This window comes from Chaetodon auriga, chromosome 10 (genome assembly GCF_051107435.1).
Source record: "Chaetodon auriga isolate fChaAug3 chromosome 10, fChaAug3.hap1, whole genome shotgun sequence".
In the NCBI taxonomy this organism is placed as follows: Eukaryota; Metazoa; Chordata; class Actinopteri; order Chaetodontiformes; family Chaetodontidae; genus Chaetodon; species Chaetodon auriga.
In genome coordinates, this window is record NC_135083.1 from 17,956,172 (window position 1) to 17,973,976 (window position 17,805).

At 42.6% G+C, this 17,805-nt stretch overlaps 1 protein-coding gene across 1 annotated transcript; it reads left to right on the forward strand.

Annotated features, from left to right (window-relative positions):
* Nucleotides 1-9,276: 9,276 nt before the first annotated feature.
* Nucleotides 9,277-16,979, forward strand: amigo1 (adhesion molecule with Ig-like domain 1). The gene is made up of 2 exons (XM_076740897.1): nucleotides 9,277-9,833; nucleotides 11,164-16,979. Exon 2 carries the CDS (start codon nucleotides 11,267-11,269, stop codon nucleotides 12,803-12,805), a length of 1,539 nt encoding a protein of 512 aa, XP_076597012.1. The 5' UTR covers nucleotides 9,277-9,833; nucleotides 11,164-11,266; the 3' UTR covers nucleotides 12,806-16,979.
* Nucleotides 16,980-17,805: the final 826 nt, after the last annotated feature.

The following is a 17,805-nucleotide window of genomic DNA, read 5'->3' on the forward strand; positions in this document are numbered from 1 at the left end:
GTGGTGAACAGAGTGGAGCATTTAGCAGCCAGGTGTTTCCCTCCGGAGGCGGTGGAGAACAAAAACAGAGCCAAAAGACGAGTAAATACTGGACTTACATTCACAGAGTCCAAATTAATGCTATTTTTGCTCCATAACTGCAGGATGTGTACATTTGGCAATTTTAAGGGTGATAATATGTCTCTGCTGTGTTTACAGCTTGTTTCATCTGCTCCCACGTGGCCAAATAAATTTGTTAATGCAGCTTAGTAGTAGAAGTATATTACTTTTATTGAATTATTGTTATATTATTATCTATATTCTATTATTGGATTATTATTGGTGCATTAACATATAAGCAGTATTACAATGTTGATCATATGTTTTGTTTCATACATAATTCTCAATCTACAGTGGAGTGTTGCTCCATCTGTCTAATAAATGTAGTGGAGTATTTTAGCTGAGTAGTGATGTACAACAGCACTTTAGTGGAAGTATTCAGTTAATGTCCACCACAGAGCACTGGGATGAAATATATCAGTCTCCATCATAGTCTCTCAGAATGACAAGACCACAACAGGGAAGTGATGCACAACCCACACCCGCACTGTTTCGCAGAGGATGCAGCAATTATATGTATTTAGCTTGTTAAGACTTTAAATCCTGTGTTCATTTAAAACACAACACCACTTTCAAACTTCTCAGAATCAAAGCCAACAATGATTTGCAAAGATCAGTATTTACTAATGTCTCTTCGAGAGCCTGAAACAGAAAAGAAAGACAAGTTTAGGAGTGGCTGTCTGTTATTTTAATCTGCCATGTCATGCACGGGGGTCTTAAAGCTCAGCTGAGAGTAAAGAGAGATCTTAACGCTATTTGAATAAGACCTAACTAACCAATAGGCCTTTGACATGGAACGCACTTTGACATGTCACAGTTGTAAAAGCACAGGTGTATAATAAAATTAATGATGGCTGAATTCCATTTAGCTGCCTCAGTTTCATGGTCCCGGTGTAGAGCATGCTGGTCACACTCATGGCTTACTGCGGCACTTGCAGCCATCATTACTCTTATCACTAACGCCTGTGCTTTACCTACTATGACAACAAGTCAACATGTCTGCTGTGAAGAAGGCCTATCATCATATATGTTCTGGTACATTTGGCACCTTAAACTTTAAAATGAATGAATCTGGGGATTTTTTGTGTCTATAAAACCAATTTTCTGCTCCTTTAAACTGTGCTGTGCATCAGTGGAGGAGGACTGCTCTGCCTCACTCAGCCCTTCACCTCTGACGCTCGTTCACAGGCTGTATCTCTGAGTGAGTGTCCGGTCTTCGTTGGAAGATGGGCACATGGGAGAGCACCTGCGGGCAAACCCACATCTGAATAATAGATAGATCCTCCAGAACCAAAGTAACTGACTCATTCACTCCCTCATCATACGCTGCCATCAGCATCAGCAGCCATTACATAACAACTGCAAAGGCCAGGTCCAGCTTAACAGGGGGCAGTCTGTCTGTCTGTCTGGGGCTGATGCTGAATTGCCTTTTTGGGCTGACTTCTCGCTAGTGCATTGTAGGATGGACCAAACCACATGCTGGCAGGATAAAGCAAAGAAGGACAGTTGATGAAAAAGGAGAAAGTCTAAAACCTGTTTATAAAATCCTCTTACTCATATTGGAGTCGCTGCAGTGCGTTCATGCGTGAAGCGTGTGTCTTATGCAATCGGGGCGGTCAGGTTTTGTTTTGGCTGGCACTGTGAAGGCCAGATTTTGAGGGGGCGGGGGGGAGCGAGAGAAAGCAATGCTCAGGGGGGGATGACCTCATCCCAGTATCTGATGTTCAACCAGCTAATGATGGGAATGGAGAAGGTGTGCCTGAGTGCCTTGAGAATGAGGACTAAATTTAGAAGCTGCAGAGAGCACGGCCATTAATCGAAGAGGTGTACATTCAGTTACACAAGTGAGCTGTCTGGACACACACACACACAAATAACAGCGTGTGTACAATTTTGAGGTACTTGTACTTTACTTATCTTTCCATTTTAACTTCTTTTCCACTACATTTCAAAACATCTGCACAGGTCATTAAAAAATGTGTTGTTATATATTGAATTACTCGGCTGTATACATAGTAAACATTTCCTTTACCTCAACAAAATGTGCCTCAATGCATAAGTAATAAGAATCCCATGATATAACAGTGTGAGGTGGTGCTTTTCTGTCGCCTAAAAGAACTTTTACTTTACATACTTAAAGTACATTTAGCTGCTAATGTTCTATACTTTAACTACAAATGCAGGACTTTCACTTGTAATGGGGATTTTATAGAGCGTGGCATTGCTATTCGTAATTAAGGAAAAGATCTCAGCGCTTTTTCCACCACTGGAGAACGGCTGGTTGGGTCCTCACCTCTGCTGACAAGGAACCTCCTCAGTGTGTGCTCCATTATTCACAGCCCAAAGCTAAATAAATAAAGGCACACAGTAAACACCCCAGATCTAATGATGCAATGGGACACTTGAATTAGAGAAGGACATTAAGGCCAGCTCTCTCTCCCTCGCTCTGCCACCCTCCCCTTTCATCCCATCAAAGATCTCCTGTTTCAGCCTGGCAAACGTCAGTTCCTGCTCATGATCCAGTCATATGCTCTGTGGTTTGCAGAGTGTTCCATCAGCATTTCGTGCAAATGTTGGACACATTTATGTTTTCATACTTCTTTATCTCTTCTGGGTAATGACTAGAAAGGTATAGAAACTCAGCCTCTCAATTACAGTCCCTTCCTGTATCATATAGCACTCACGTCGTTATAATGCAATGTTTCCATATTTGGCTGGCAGAGGTTTTGGAAAAATGATCCACCATTAGGTGCAAATTTATTAATGCAAACTGGGGAAAAGCATCCTTATTCTATCTTATTTTTTGCACCATTGTTATTCACAGTTCAAACTGTATTAGTGTGAGAATTACTCTGTGTCTTCTTTTTCAAATGAAGGAAAATGTGTCTCAGCATGGTGAAAAAACTACCCAGGACTGCACCCTTTTACTCCCATGCATGCTTTCCTCTCAGCCTCATTACTGCACTCAACTCCAAAACGCATTTGCAATTTTCTGTCTCCCCTGGAGCACAATCATTGCCATTTGACTGGAGAGCTGTAGAGAAGACCTCGTCATCCAGGCTTGATGTGCCACTAGTGGCCACAGACACAGTCACTGAGGAAAGTGAGGAGGAAAAAGAAGCCCAGCATTCAGCAAATAAGCTTGCAGGTCAGCGTTTTAACCTGTCCACTCTGGCTTGATGGGCTTTTAGCAACGATAACGAGAGGGACTCTGAGATGTGCACAGACTCAGTCATTTGCGAGGGACAGTAAGTCCTCTCTGCCAAGTAATGGGCTCTGTGTTGACTGCTGCTGCCTCGCCTGCAGGACCTCTTTGACACTCTCCCAAAATGGCTCGAGAGCAGGGTGTTAAAACTGAACATGAGGAGAAAACACAGAAGCACATGGGGCTCAGCGCTGAATACAGGATGTACTGGGGGCTAAAACTGCTGCTGTAATTTCTAAGCAGCAGCACATACGTCCTTATCACAAGCCAGATTTGAATTCTTCTTTTTGACGCAGGAAGCCAAACATTTGAAAGGCAGCGACTCACTGACTATTTAGCCTTTTCCTGCCTTCTCCAGACGACTTCATTTTATTGGTGCAGGGGCCCGACTCTCATTGCAAAGACAGAAGATTATCATTGTTTTTCCACATAGTTAATTAGCAGAGAATCATCTGTTTCCTTTGGGAACACCCAGCATGCATCAACTCCTTTATCTTTGCCCTGAGGAACGGATTAACAGGTATTAGAGCGACAGACTGGGAAATGCCTTGTCTTTCGATATCTCTCTCTCTCATTTGCTCTCCATTCAAAATACCAACAAAACAAAATTTGATCCTTTGTTTTGTCTGTCTTTATGGTACACTTGATTACAGATTTCAGATCCAGCTTTAAACAGACCTGTGATGGGTCCTTGACTCACCTGACAGAGGAAATTATGTTCAGTTACTACAGCAAAGCTTGTAACTGCATTAGTGACAGCTTTAATTCGTGCGTGAAAACAATGTACATCCACTGTTGATACTCACAGCGCCTCAGCGCAGGCTGGCACCTGCAGTCCTTTCTCCGTGATTTGGAGTAGAGGCCTCCGCCGTCGAAGGCACACACGCCTAAAGCACGGCCTGTTGCTAAGCAATGGGAGAAAAAGACGTGCCAAGATTACAAACAGCTTTGCTTTTATTGAAGCATGTGCCATCCATGTGGGCTTTTTCTCTCAGATGTGATTGTTGAGTGACCTTGTTTCATCTCTACACTTCTGATCAAACACAAAACTGAAAGTGTTGCCATGGAAACCAAGAGCAGTCCAGACGTAGGCTAAACAAAGATTACGGTTATTTCTTTTATTTCTTTATGTCTTTATTTTGCTCTTTCCTCTTGAGACGTCCCTGCAGTCTGCATGTCTCCAATTTGTTGTCGAGCCAGAGGGACGCCATTCCGCCAGAAGGGCCACTTGACCCCTGCAGAGCTGAACACCTCACTTAGCTCCAGTTATCTGCATCAGACATGGTACAATTTGATTGATTTATTTAGAACAAATACATTATTAACAATGTCTTTGGTCCAAGCTGTCCTTGTGTTTTCCTGCATGATCAACACCAGATGTAAAATAATTACACTTCAGCCCATTAACACCTTTAAGTGAGAAAATGACCCAGAAATTCATCTGGAAGCAGTTTTTAATGTGTAGCAAACAGTTGGAGATTCACCATCATGTGTGCTTACAAACCATTCAGTATTTTATATTTCAATTACTTTAAAGCCGCAATAATCCTGAATGTTTTTAATATTTCTATAACAGCAATGTATCAAATGACAAGGTGAAAGCAAGGAGACACTGGGGTCGCTCGTTATGAGGAGCCGACAGAGAATTATTATCTGAGTCTGCAGCTCCCCTCAATGTTTTGGTAAGGGCCCACTGAACGCAGCACAAGGCCAAATTCACCCCTATTCATTTGCTATGGCACATAAGCAATTTGCTCTGCAAGGCTTTGTAGGATTCCAGGCGAGGAGGGATTGATCAGCACACATGGGAGAAGTTTGCCTTTCTGCCAGCAAGCCTTTGACAAACACTTTCAGCCAGGAGGCCGCAGTTTGTGTACAATGTGAAACCGAATGTCAGCGTTGACTTATTTCAAGCCAAACCATCATCATCTCCCGAACCTCACCGAGTAGTTTTGGTGCCTAAACCAAATCCAATTACTACTGAAAACTTAAAATTAAAAGACAACACGAAGCTGGAAATATGTCTAAAACTGATAAGCCAACCTAGACTTTTTGTTTCATACAAGACACAAACGCACAGCAGTGAGTGAGATGTGGTGGAGGTGATGGCACATGATTTGTTTCCAGCTCAGAACTTTACTGTTTCAGTTCAGTCTCATTGCCCTCATCAGCGTTGTTTAAAGAGCCAGATATTTCCCTCAGGACTCAGTGCGAGACCAAAAACAGAGATTAAACAGTTTTCCATGCCACCAGAGAAACGACTCCAAATAAATGCTAATGCTGATCTGTATCTTCTGGGTCTGTAAATAGGGACTGTTTTGCTATCATCATATCAACTTAAAAGGTGATGATATGCCAACATTGTGTTGTTGTTTCCACTGCCTCGAAGTGACCAAAAAATGACTTATTGCAGGTTTAAAAACCATGTTCACAAATGCAAAGAGACAATAAGAGCCATCACAAGTCAAGATAAACCTTTGTATTTTGTGTCATGTTGTGGACCCAGCTGCAGGTCTAATGTGTGCAGCCAGCATGTCGTCTGTTGCATCCAATTGTGCATGTTGTGTAAACCAGTTAGCTTGGAGACAAGAGTGTGTGTTTACCATGTCAGCACAGAGGCCAGGTGGAGCACAGGAGGAGCCTGCTGTATGTAAACATCTTTTACATCGGGGCGATCGGTCTTCAAAACTGAAGAGATCACGTTGATAATCCTCCCCAGCACTGGATGAGGTCAATAGCTTATAGAACACTGAGTCTGTTGTAAGTCCACATGTTATCATTTGGGATAAATGATCATCAAAGGCAAAGAAATGGCTTCCTGGCTGCTAAGTGCTGTTGTAAGAGCCTTAACAACACCAACACTTAGTGATTGAGAAGTGGTGGATTCAGGGATTGCATGCCTGCCTTTGCTGACAGCTTCGCAGAGAAAGAAAGAAGTTTTGTCACATTTTGTAAATATTTCAATATATGGTGATGAATTAAGGAACGTGAAAGTACATCCGGTTTGTCTGTCAGTCCCTGTGCTCATGGAGACGTTTGATGCTTTTTTTAATCTTTTTTTTATTTTTTTTTTTTTTTGCAGAGATCAAGACACCGATCTGTGCCAAAAACCCTGTCTGAGCAGGTTCATGCAGATAAGCAAGAGAAGACAAGGCCACCTCAGATTTGCCATGGAGCCAAAACAGTCAACCAACGGCCGCAGGCAGTTGCCAGGCAACACTATCACAGCAGGAAGTGGAGTCGAACAGAACATTAATCACTTTCAGCTCCATCTCACAAGAGTCACAGTGCTACAATGCTCCGGTCAGACAGAGGTTTCACAATGTTCAGCCACTCGGGTTCATACCTGTGTTTCCTGGCATCAGTGAGAAAGAGCTGTCGTCAGCAGTTATGTTTACATAATTAATGGAATACATTTCTGAGAATTAATATCATATTAGTCCATTTTTGTCCCACTTTATTTCTCAACTCAAGTCTGTGTCCAACATATGAGGGAGTGTACTGTCTAAACACGATTTTTTTTTCAGAGGGAAATCTGTTCCATAGGATTTATTTTGTGCCCAGAGAATTTATTTGGCGTTGAATTTCCTTAAAGCAAATCGGTTCATCCTGCTTCAAATCTGTTTGGTTCACCTGCCAAAGCACATCTTTTCAGGCAACTCCAGCTCCAACAGAGTTTCTGCAATTAAATCTATTCCTCCAGGCTTGTCTGTGTCACACAGATGGGACCCCAGACAACAAAAAGCTGGAACTTAAAGTCTGCTAAACCGGTGAAAAAACAAGTGACATTCAAAGCACAAGAAGGCACAAAAGGTCACAGTATCCTATGTGGGATGCTTTTTCTGCCATGGATAACTCTGCTCTTGGGCAAATGAGATTGAACTTTGGATCATATCTGCAAAATGACAGAGATTCAATTCAAAATAACCCCAATTTCAGGGTCTGACCAATATCAAAGGGGTGCCAGAGTGCTGATCACCTGATGTGTTCACCTGACATCGCAGAAAAGAGTCGCGTTCACTCACACATCATTTTATAATGAGGTAACAATTCATATGACATTAAATTTATCCTGTGTCCCTGTTGCTATAATCTGATTTATCAAATGATTTCTGGTGGCATTCTGAGTAGGAGGCTACACTGGTGTAGCAGCTTATTGGCAATGCACAGGCTCTCACAGCTTTGCCAAAGCAGGCTCGCTGCAGCAGATCTGTGAATTGAGGAAAACCCGAAAAATCTCAAAAAGCAGCATGTGGGTGGATTCACTTGAGTAAAAAATGACAAGGTTTTCCCCGCTCAGTCGGCGCTCATAAACAGACCGAATCAAATACATAAACAGAGTCTGCACACCGAGCGAGAATGGCATGTGCTGCGAGAGGAAATCATTGTTGGAAACTGGACAGGTTGGTGGCCGCCCGCCTACCTGAAGCATTCATCCACAAAATGAAGCAAAGATGTAAATATGAAAAGCAGTATATGTCACCTGGGATAATCAACTACTAAATACTCACAGACATTATAAAATTTAAGGAGTGGTTTATGTCTCTGAGTATTAAGGCCCTCCAACCCTGGATGTCGTGTTGTGTTGTGTTGTGTTGTGTTGTGTTGTGTTGTGTTGTGTTGTGTTGTGTTGTGTTGTGTGCTATTTTCTGAAGTTGGCTGTTTTTTGTGCACGTTCCAGTTATAAGGCCTAAAGACAGAATGGTTTAACTGCAGCTCAATCACCAATTTATTCAATCACAGACAAACAAATACAGCCTGTATTACTCATTCTAGGCACGGGGATTATCAATGATGCAGGCAAGGGGTGGCCAGGGGGGGCTGAGGCCATCCTGATGCAATCACTGACCCTGCCTTGTGAGTGGCATAATATGCTTCTGAGTCATATGAAGGGTTCATTTGTAAAAACAGATGATTTATTTTCCTTAATCATGGTTTTTAATTGTGTACTCCAAAAGAATATCAATCAAACTCTGCTCTAATGATTAAAACAGGATCGATGTGGAACTCAAAATGTTACTTGCACTGATATTATTGGTTTACGTACATCAAATAATTAGTAACACTGATCAGTGTGGGGTTCCTTAACTCCCATATTGACATAGTTTTCAACAAGTCTATATACTACAACATCATGACACAACTCCTGAAATTCAGCAATGGCTTTTGGTTTTTGGTGATTTTCAGTGGCCACCCCTATGAACCAGGACGATGATTAATCAACCCGGAAAAGTCGAGACTATGAACAGAAACCTGTGTGTGTGATGACAAAATAAAAATAGTGGCAGTAGTCAGAACATGCAGTGGCTGTTAACATATTCAGCTGTCAGATGGTACTGTGAAGAGAAAAATGTGTCACGGCTTAGTAGCCACATTCAGCCACACGTGTAAGTGAAAGTCTTCTTTTACCAGACAAGCCAACATGAACATGCAGCCACCTGGAGGTCATGCCAAATATTAGGCATTGTACATTCACAGAAATTCATGAAAAATCCTTTTAACTGTGTCACCTTTAGTCGACAGACTGATGTCTCCATATCAGACCAGATGGGGAAGGTTAACAGAGCAGCATGAAGACTCAGTGCATGTGCTTAGAGGATAGGAGTGAATATACAGAATGGTTTGACTGTAGAGTTCATGGTGTTAGGAGAAACTTTGAAGTGCCACTGAGATTTTTCTCCTTCTTTTCTCCTTGGAGCATAAATGTGCTCAACAAAACTGGTGATGACAAAACAGCTGCTCCTTGGCGGAGTGGATCATCATAGACCAAAGATGATGACCGTGATGCAAATTTACCGTATGGCTACCTGTGATCCTTCAAAAATACATCTATTAGAAACCTTTAAGAATCCCTCTGAATAGCACTATTGCAATGTCTTGTCCGGTTCGACATTTGATCTCGGCCCATTTCTCATCTCCCCGTGGCTTTCAGTTGTGCGTCTCCGCAGCGTCATGTTCGGTGCAGCCACTTCAGATAAACAGCGCCTTCTGGGTTTGAGCGCGCTACCTCTGCCGAACAACACGCCAACCACTGCAGCAGCAGTACCGCACGTAGACAGCAGAAGGCCTGCGAGGAGCCACGGGGAAGCTCGTCAGCTACAGTCTGCTCTTTCTTAATGATCTCCATCGCTGCTGATGAGACTCGACAGGACCTCTGCGCCAATTATCTGAGAGGAGAGGATGCGCGTTCGTGTGTATGCTGAGCAATATGCCCCGTTGAAAGCAAATACGGCTGATTAAATCAGAGCCGCTTGTCGGTGGTGGATGTCAGTGTAGTTGATAGGACGTTTGTTGTCTGCTCTTTACGTAATCGTTTTTGCGTAATTTTGTGCCGGGTATTGGATGCCGCGTGGAGCATAATTATTTTGGCGAGGATATCTCAAGTGCTCTCCCTCCTCCCTGCATCCACCGTTGTCCTCAGCAGCAGACACACACTCATTCAAGACGGGGATTGTCTGTGTGGAGCTGCATTGTAAACAGACGAGGAGCTGTTTTAATGAGATCCATCTTCGCTGCGTCCCGGTTGAAGGTAGGTGGCCCTCACGGTTTCCTCCTCCATCTCTCGGCTCACGTTTCCGCGTTGTGCGCGTTTGTTTTCGGACGGAATGGTGCAATGCAACGTTTGCACAGCTCCTTCCGCAAACGGACAAGGGCATTTCAGAATGGGACAGAGCGTGGACATTTGTATGATTTCACATTTGGATTTTTTTTTTATTTGGTCGTGGTTGTGTTATAGTGCACAACAGTTTTTGTTTGTTTGTTTGTTTGTTTTGTGTACCTCAGAGGGATGCAGAGAACGAGGGAGAGAGGGAAGTGGGAAGAGGAGGAAAATCAATGCATGTGAATGCACATGGGTTAGCGTGAGTGCAGAGTGTGTGCGTGTGTATTTCTTTTAGCGGAAGACGCGCATTGTGCAGAGCTGCAGGGGAAAGTTTGTGTTGTAGATGTATGCATGAGAAAGCTATAAGGAGGGCAGAGGGACGATGGCTACTGGACATGCAATACTGCATGTTCACATGGGTGCAGAGCTGGGAAGTAACTGAGGATATGTACTGTACAGTATGCACAGCACAGACACTTTAATTAAATATTTTCATTGTGGGCGACTTGGTATTTTGGAGGGAGATGTTGCAGTCAGTCCGTGCTGTGCATTCATTCCAGACTGCACGCTTCTTTATTTGCACATTACGCTTATTTTACTTGCAGAACAATGGCTAAGCTCACAAAATCCCCTCTATTTCTTTAAGGTTTAACTCCTCAACAGCGATGTAGAGCAGTTATACTAAGTGCCACAACATGAAAATAGTGGATAAAAAGGACCATTCTTCCTAGTGAAAACAATTATTCTTAATAACAACAGCTAATATTTGTTACTTTTTGTTTATTGCATGCAGGTGTGTTTAGAAGAATGTTACCTATAGATGAAAAATAAGCATTCATATATGTCTTAACTGAACATATAGTCATGTTTTATACACGTTTTATACACCTTACAGATGTAAACAGACAGTGAAACAGCAGCATCAGAATCGGTTTTTAGTATATGTGCCTGTATTAAAATACATGTTCAATGTAGGAGTGACGGCAAGTTCATGTGTTTGAATTGTGGAGGTAGGGCAGCCCTTTTGTTTACATTTGTGTCACCGATTGTGACTGTAAAGTGCATCTTTAAATGAAAAACTTTGCACTGTGGTATCGTTGGTATTTGAATACTTTACCTCCATGACACGAATGTGCACAAGTGTGTCTATCTATCTATCTATCTATCTATCTATCTATCTATCTATCTATAACACAATATGTACCTCTGTCTAATAATGATATCTGTTTATCACCCATGTTTCTGTTTTTTTTTTCAGCCTTCAGTCAGCAATGCCTGGGAATCCTCCAGCTGCTCTCCCATACTGTTCTCTGAGAATGGGATCGTAGTAAACCTCTGTGGGATTTAGATCACCTGCTAGCATGTTGCAGCCGTCCACCAGAACAGGTGGCAGCCTGTTGGAGACATTACCTCAGTGGAGTAAGCGTCCGAGATGGGCTCTCTCCCTCTCCCTCTGCATGGCTCTCCTCTGGCTTCCAGGGGCAGCAGGATCTACCCTAAACTGCCACAAGACATGCATCTGCGCTTCAAACATAGTGAGCTGCTCCAAGATGAACCTGACCACCGTCCCGACAGGTCTGCCGCTCTACACCGCTGTGCTGGATCTCAGCTATAACGAGATAGCGCGGCTGCGATCCGAGTGGACCCCGGTCAAGCTCCTGAAACTCCATAACCTCCTCCTCAGCCATAACGGTCTCCACTTCCTGTCTTCAGAGGCGTTCATATATGTGAAGCACCTGCGCTACTTGGATTTGTCCTCCAACAACTTGCGGCTGCTGGATGAATTCATCTTTGAGCCATTAGTCAACCTGGAGGTCCTCTTGCTTTACAATAACCAAATTTCCCAGATTGACCGCTCAGCCTTTGTCGGCATGATCAACCTTCAGAAGCTCTACCTTAGCCAGAACCAAATCTCCCGCTTCCCCTTGGAGCTGGTGAAGGAAAAGTCCCGCCTGGAGAAACTTAGCCTCCTGGATGTGTCCTCCAACAAGATAAAGATGTTACCCATTGATGAGCTCCAGGTACTGCCTGCCTGGATTAAAAATGGCCTCTACTTCCACAATAACCCCCTGCTGTGTCACTGTGATCTCTACACACTCCTAGCCCACTGGTACATTCGAAAGCTCAACTCCGCTATGGACTTCAAAGATGACTACACGTGCATTCTTCCTGGTCCCCAAAAAACCCAAGTAGGTGTGTTTGATCTCAGCGGTGACAACATGAACTGCAGCACCTTCAAGGAGGCAGATGAAGAAGCTTTTCTGGAGCAAACACTGATCCTCAACTGCGACACCAAACACAGGAACATGTTAAAGACCTGGATGATGCCTGGTAATGTGGTGGTGACACCTGGAAGCAACCAGACAGCCAAAGTCCTGCCAGATGGCAGTCTGCAGATTAGTCCGGTGAAGTCTGACGACTCTGGGACCTACACTTGCTTTGCGATGAGTGAGGTCTTCAATGAGACCATCTATGTAGTGCTAAAGGTTCATAACTTCACCATGCATGGGGGCGGGGAGACCCTGAACACAGGGTACACCACCTTGGTGGGCTGTCTAGCCAGTGTGGTGCTGGTTCTCATGTACCTTTACCTGACGCCGTGTCGCTGCTTCTGCTGCCCCAGTAAGGGTAAGGCTCGGGGTGAGGACAGCATCCACTCGTCCATGCTCAGTGTGACACCCACCCATGAGGACCCAGTGCTCAAGGCAGAGCTGAACAGGCATGTGGCATTCATAGACTCCAAGGACTTGCAGGGCCAGAACGGCAAGCTGAACCCCACTGGGGATGAGGATGATGATGATGTAGATGCAGAGGCTGGTTCTCTTATGAAGGGGAAGAGGAAGAAGTCAGTAGCAGAGTCCATCAGCTCTGTCTTCTCAGACACTCCCATGGTGGTCTGAGATGAGACTGGTAAAGATGATGGATGCAACATGACTGGATGTGTGCGGTACAGCGTGAGCCATGTTTTTATTCGCGTAGACTGTGAAACGGAGGAAGGGTGTTCATCTGTAGTTGCTGGCAAGTGGAAACAAGGATTTCAAAGAGAGTAAAAAATACAAACTGTCTTGTTGTCGACATGGACAATGAGCAGGACTTTTCCAGCATTTTAATCTGTAGCACTTAATATTCATACTGTGAAGGAATGGCAGTGTACATGAACGGTGGAAACTACTGAAGTGAGCGTAAAAAGATGATATATTGTTGATATCAGCACTCAGGAAGAGGTCAGTTAAACTGCTAAAGCGTGGGGAATACATATGGTACAATACACAGGTTGAGATTAGATTAGAAAAAAACAGAGCATACAGTATACTGAAACCATGGCTGGCTCAGAATTATATTTATTACCAGGACTAGAATAGATTGCTTCTTATGTAAACAATTGATCCATTTACCCCTCTTCTATCAACACAGGGATACAGATTTAAATAGACAGACCGCTGTCACCAAGCTATGAACACATCTGTCATTAGCCTTGAGTCATCTGTAGAGAAACAGCATGCCATAAACTCACATTATACGAGGCCCCAGACTGATCTGTGTTATTCAACGGAAATTAGACAAGCGACTCATTAGATGTTCAGTCATTTATATTGAGAAAGCACACTAACATTACATTAAGCAGGTCATTTCCAGCCTACTTCATAGCCGGTACTTTGCTGCACTCATGTAGTTCATCAGACAGATTGTTAATCGTATTCATAGTCATAGTCAGTAATGATATATATTTTCTCCTTTGCTGTGTTAAGGGATGGATTTACATAGAGGTAATAGTTGAACAGCTCAAAGCACATCCCTGTTTATGAAGGAGTCAAAATAGCTGATGTAGTGTAACCCAAAAGAAACTTTTGAAGCCTTACTCGATTAAAAACTTGGAATGCCTCCAGCAGATAGACATTACTGTATTAGTGATTGATAATTAACTTATTGTCTCAATTCTGTATACAGACAGGTACCATGGTTCACACAACTACACACAGGCTACTGTTTGGTGTTTGTTGTTCACTGAGGTGCCACTTACTGCAGAGTTTTTACTCCTCCTCTTGGCCAAGTTATAGCATTTGTTTTTCTCAGTCACACTAGCAGGAAGCTAAAAAGCTGCCAGCTTGAGTTAATTTTAGTCTTTCCTGGTTGTAAAATGTGCAGCTTACACAAAACCCTGAGATATTTTAATGTACATTGATCAAAAAAACATAAAGCTTAGTGTGTTCATGTGTTATGAATTGTGTCATATATTGAAGTAATCTTGCATTTTGCTCAGACGGACAATTAGCAGTGTCACACTGATGAAAAATGTAGCTGTTTTAGCCCTGTGGTATGTAGAAACAGCTGTACGTCATGTTGACAGGTAAACATTAGAGTCTGCCACATAATTAAACCTGCAGGGTTCCTCCAGAATATGAAGCTTATGAATAGTGCTGATGAAGCTGTACATTATTTGACAGGAGAGAGCTGGTTTTAGAGTTAGTAGCTACTGACAGAAAACGTCTTGCAACCTTCAGAAGATCCCTTGATTTCCTGCAATCATAACTGAATCTTCCATGAGCTGAATTTACCACGCAAGGCACCTCACATGCAAATTTCACTAACAAGGTTTAAAACTGGGGACTGTGTCTTGGCCCAAACAAGAAAGAGTGATTTCATTAAACTGTTCGTGTCATAATACAACAAGGCTAGCCCGGCGTAAATGCTAATTGCATCCTTTGATGGGCTGCTGCTTCCCTTTGCTTTCCATCTCTTTGTCCCTCTGAGCAGGAGGGGATAGGTGTGTTATCATGAGTCACAGCAACACAAAGCCATTCTCCTGGCTCCCTGTACGCTGTCAGCCCAGATGTGTTTGCTTTGTTTGTGTACCTGCATTACGAGGCTGCCCTTGCTCGTTCAAAAGCAGCCATTCAGCCAGGCGATGAATGTGATGCCCTTTAAGTAGTCTGTAATTTGTTTATGAGGGAAACGCCTGCAGCTGTCATTGAACATTTCCTCTCCTTCTGAGTCACATGGCTGGAAAATATAAGATAAGAATTTGGAAAATATAAATTTAATCCTCACTGGCTTTTAGGTTTTCACCTTGCCAAATGCCACATCATACGTGTAAGAACAGAGAGTTGTGCAAAATCACATACATCTTGCAATTAAACGCCAGTATTGCTCTCAAATGTTAAGATGTACACATTTCTGGATGCAGTAGTTTTTTACGCAAAATTGATGTTATATTCACAGTCGCAGTGTGCACCACAGCATCTCTTGTGTGGGTGTGAAAAGGAAGTCACACTTATGAGAGAGGTGGTGTGTGAATCATTCCATTCCTCACACATAGGAATACCAGGTGGAGAAATAGAGAGCAGCAAAAATACCACAAGACTCGCTTAAATGAAGCCACATTTAGCTCTACTGCAGACTGGCTGCTGTTGGCGAAGAATCTGTCCCATTTTTAGGGATCCAGGCCCCGTACAAATGAAATAAATGTGCTGTTCCCTTGCTTTCTCACCGCGGGATCAATCTAAAATCCCTCGGATTTCAAGGCCCGCTCACTCAAGGCAGCACGAGAAGCTGCAGAATGCCAGAATGTGAAAAGGCTAAAAATGAAAATCATTCCCAGATATTGCGGCTGTTGAATAGCACACACTGAACTGCCAGACCATCAAGGTTTAGCGCGTGTGTGCCACGCAGTTCCCCACTGTGGACCGAGTTAAATCTGCCGTGGCTAATATGTGGTCTTCTCCTCTGGGTTGTCATTCAAAATAGAAGTTGTACAGAGGAAAACAAAGTGCTATTGCGAATGTCCTGACATAGAGGAGAAGAGTGGCTTTGTTCTCTCCAAAGCAAATCTGCCTTCCTATATATATCTATATATTCTATACAGTATATATATGTATTAAGACTCACTTTTCTGTGTTCAGTATTGATTAGTTGTGTACTGCTATGTTCTACCAGTGTACTGACTGTATTCTTGTATAATCTGTTGTTGTTGATCATTTTGCATTTCGTCTGCCGCTGTGCTACTGTTAGTTGTTTCAACATTCAAGTCTTGATATAAATGTTTATTTTTTAAGCGGGGTGGGGTTTAGTTTTTTATTGAAATAGGCTGTATTTTACACTTGACTCTGCTGAAGAATATTGGTCAAACAAAAAAAAAAAAATACTGAACGTGTGTCAAAAAGTGCATAGGAAGAGGGCAAGTTTTGAAATCACTGAACATCCTAATGGGCTGTGAGTATGTAGCCGCCAGTTATTTTCAGTCTGAATTTGACTTTGCTCATAAAGCCATAAGGAATTCAAGGAGAAAGGATGGTGCTTTATCAGACAGGTGGCTGTGTCGGGTGATGAAGGGAGTTGCAGGTAGGCAGGTGAGCTCAGCAAGGGATACCTGACGACAATTAAAGCCAGTCTATAAGAAAAGTCAACGAGTATTTTTATAAAAGCCAGAAATGTAGGAAAATCGAGAGATCTCTCCTCCCACACTGGTGAATTCCTGAAACACGATGGGTTTTGAATGGCTTTGAGGACAGAGGGTAAATAAATCTTCTCAGGACTATGTCAGTTTTAAGTTTTAATGTAATGCGATGTGGAAACATAATAACTGCATTTTGAATGGTTTTCACATTTGCAGCATCAATAAGACTAAATCTTTAGTTTGAGATCTGTGCAGTTCACAGGCCCTTTGCTATCTGCAGTAATGGCACGTTAATTGCTCCCTTAACGATCACATCCCACAGATTAGAGAAGGGAGCGGTCTCTCACTGCCGGGCATACATCTGTCTGCAGTCATCTATGTAGTGGCCATTACGGAAAAACATCTTTGAGGAGGTGGGGCTAAAAGCTCACCACTTTAAGAATGTGCTACTTCAAGAATGGAACTGTTAACAGCTTTACAAGCACTGAGTTGATTGACCACGGCTTCAAAAATGAGCTGCGTGGTCACTGCCATAAAATCTGAAAGGTCTCACAGCTAGTGGAATGGCTTTGCATGGTACACTTAGAAGCTTCTCTGACTGCAGGATAGGGGCAACCTAGTAGGCATTAAAGATAAAGAGTACTGATATATCATTTGACTGAATAAAAGATCAACATTTACACCTTGTGCTGCCTCTTTTTACTGCCGTTTCTTGCTATTTGCAGACACCATTGTCAGCAGGAACATGGTCCTTTACTAATCTGCCTCTAAATCTTTGTGGCTCATGTCTCATGGAGTGTTTTAAGGACAAAGCTGTGACATTTTGCCAAAATTACTATGACTAATGTTCAGAAGTGCCAACAGTCTGCATAGACGGAGGGTGTTATGTATAAACTCACTGTAAGTTATAACTTTTTATCACATCGAAAGATTTAAGATACCTTTGATGATTTTTTTATCAAGTGACATGTGACCACAGTACAACAGGCCAAGTGGCTTTATCAGAATCAGAAATACCTTATTGATCCCTGAGGGGAAATTGTTTTATATACACTATGTACTTATATAACTTTGAGGAACTGGTTAAAGGCTCACCATTCTGCTTTTTCCAAGGAGAAACATTGATGACTTAACGCCATCTAGTGGTAAAGCGAGGAAGCGTACTGCTGCATGTAAACACTGACTTCTACCATAAACCATTACAGAATTAGTGCTCAGTACAGGAGATGACAAATTTAAACTAATTATTTTCCTCTATTTTATACAACACTAGATAAATTAAAAACTGAATGTTTTGCAAAATATCCATGTGAAACTACTTTGGAGGTAAGAGTCGAAACAAGCATGAGCATAATAAATACATGTAAAAAAAAAAAAAATACTTGAATAACCTTAATGTATGACCGGTGCACTGGAGCACAGCCCAGCTTATAAAAGTTATGAGACCATATATATTTCTACATAGAAGGAAATGTTGTGGCATGTTGTGTTTTTTTCAAACACGTT

Excerpts from the sequence above, each read along its gene's own strand:
- amigo1 (XM_076740897.1), top strand. The coding sequence starts at position 11,267 with ATGTTGCAGCCGTCCACCAGAACAGGTGGCAGCCTGTTGGAGACATTA.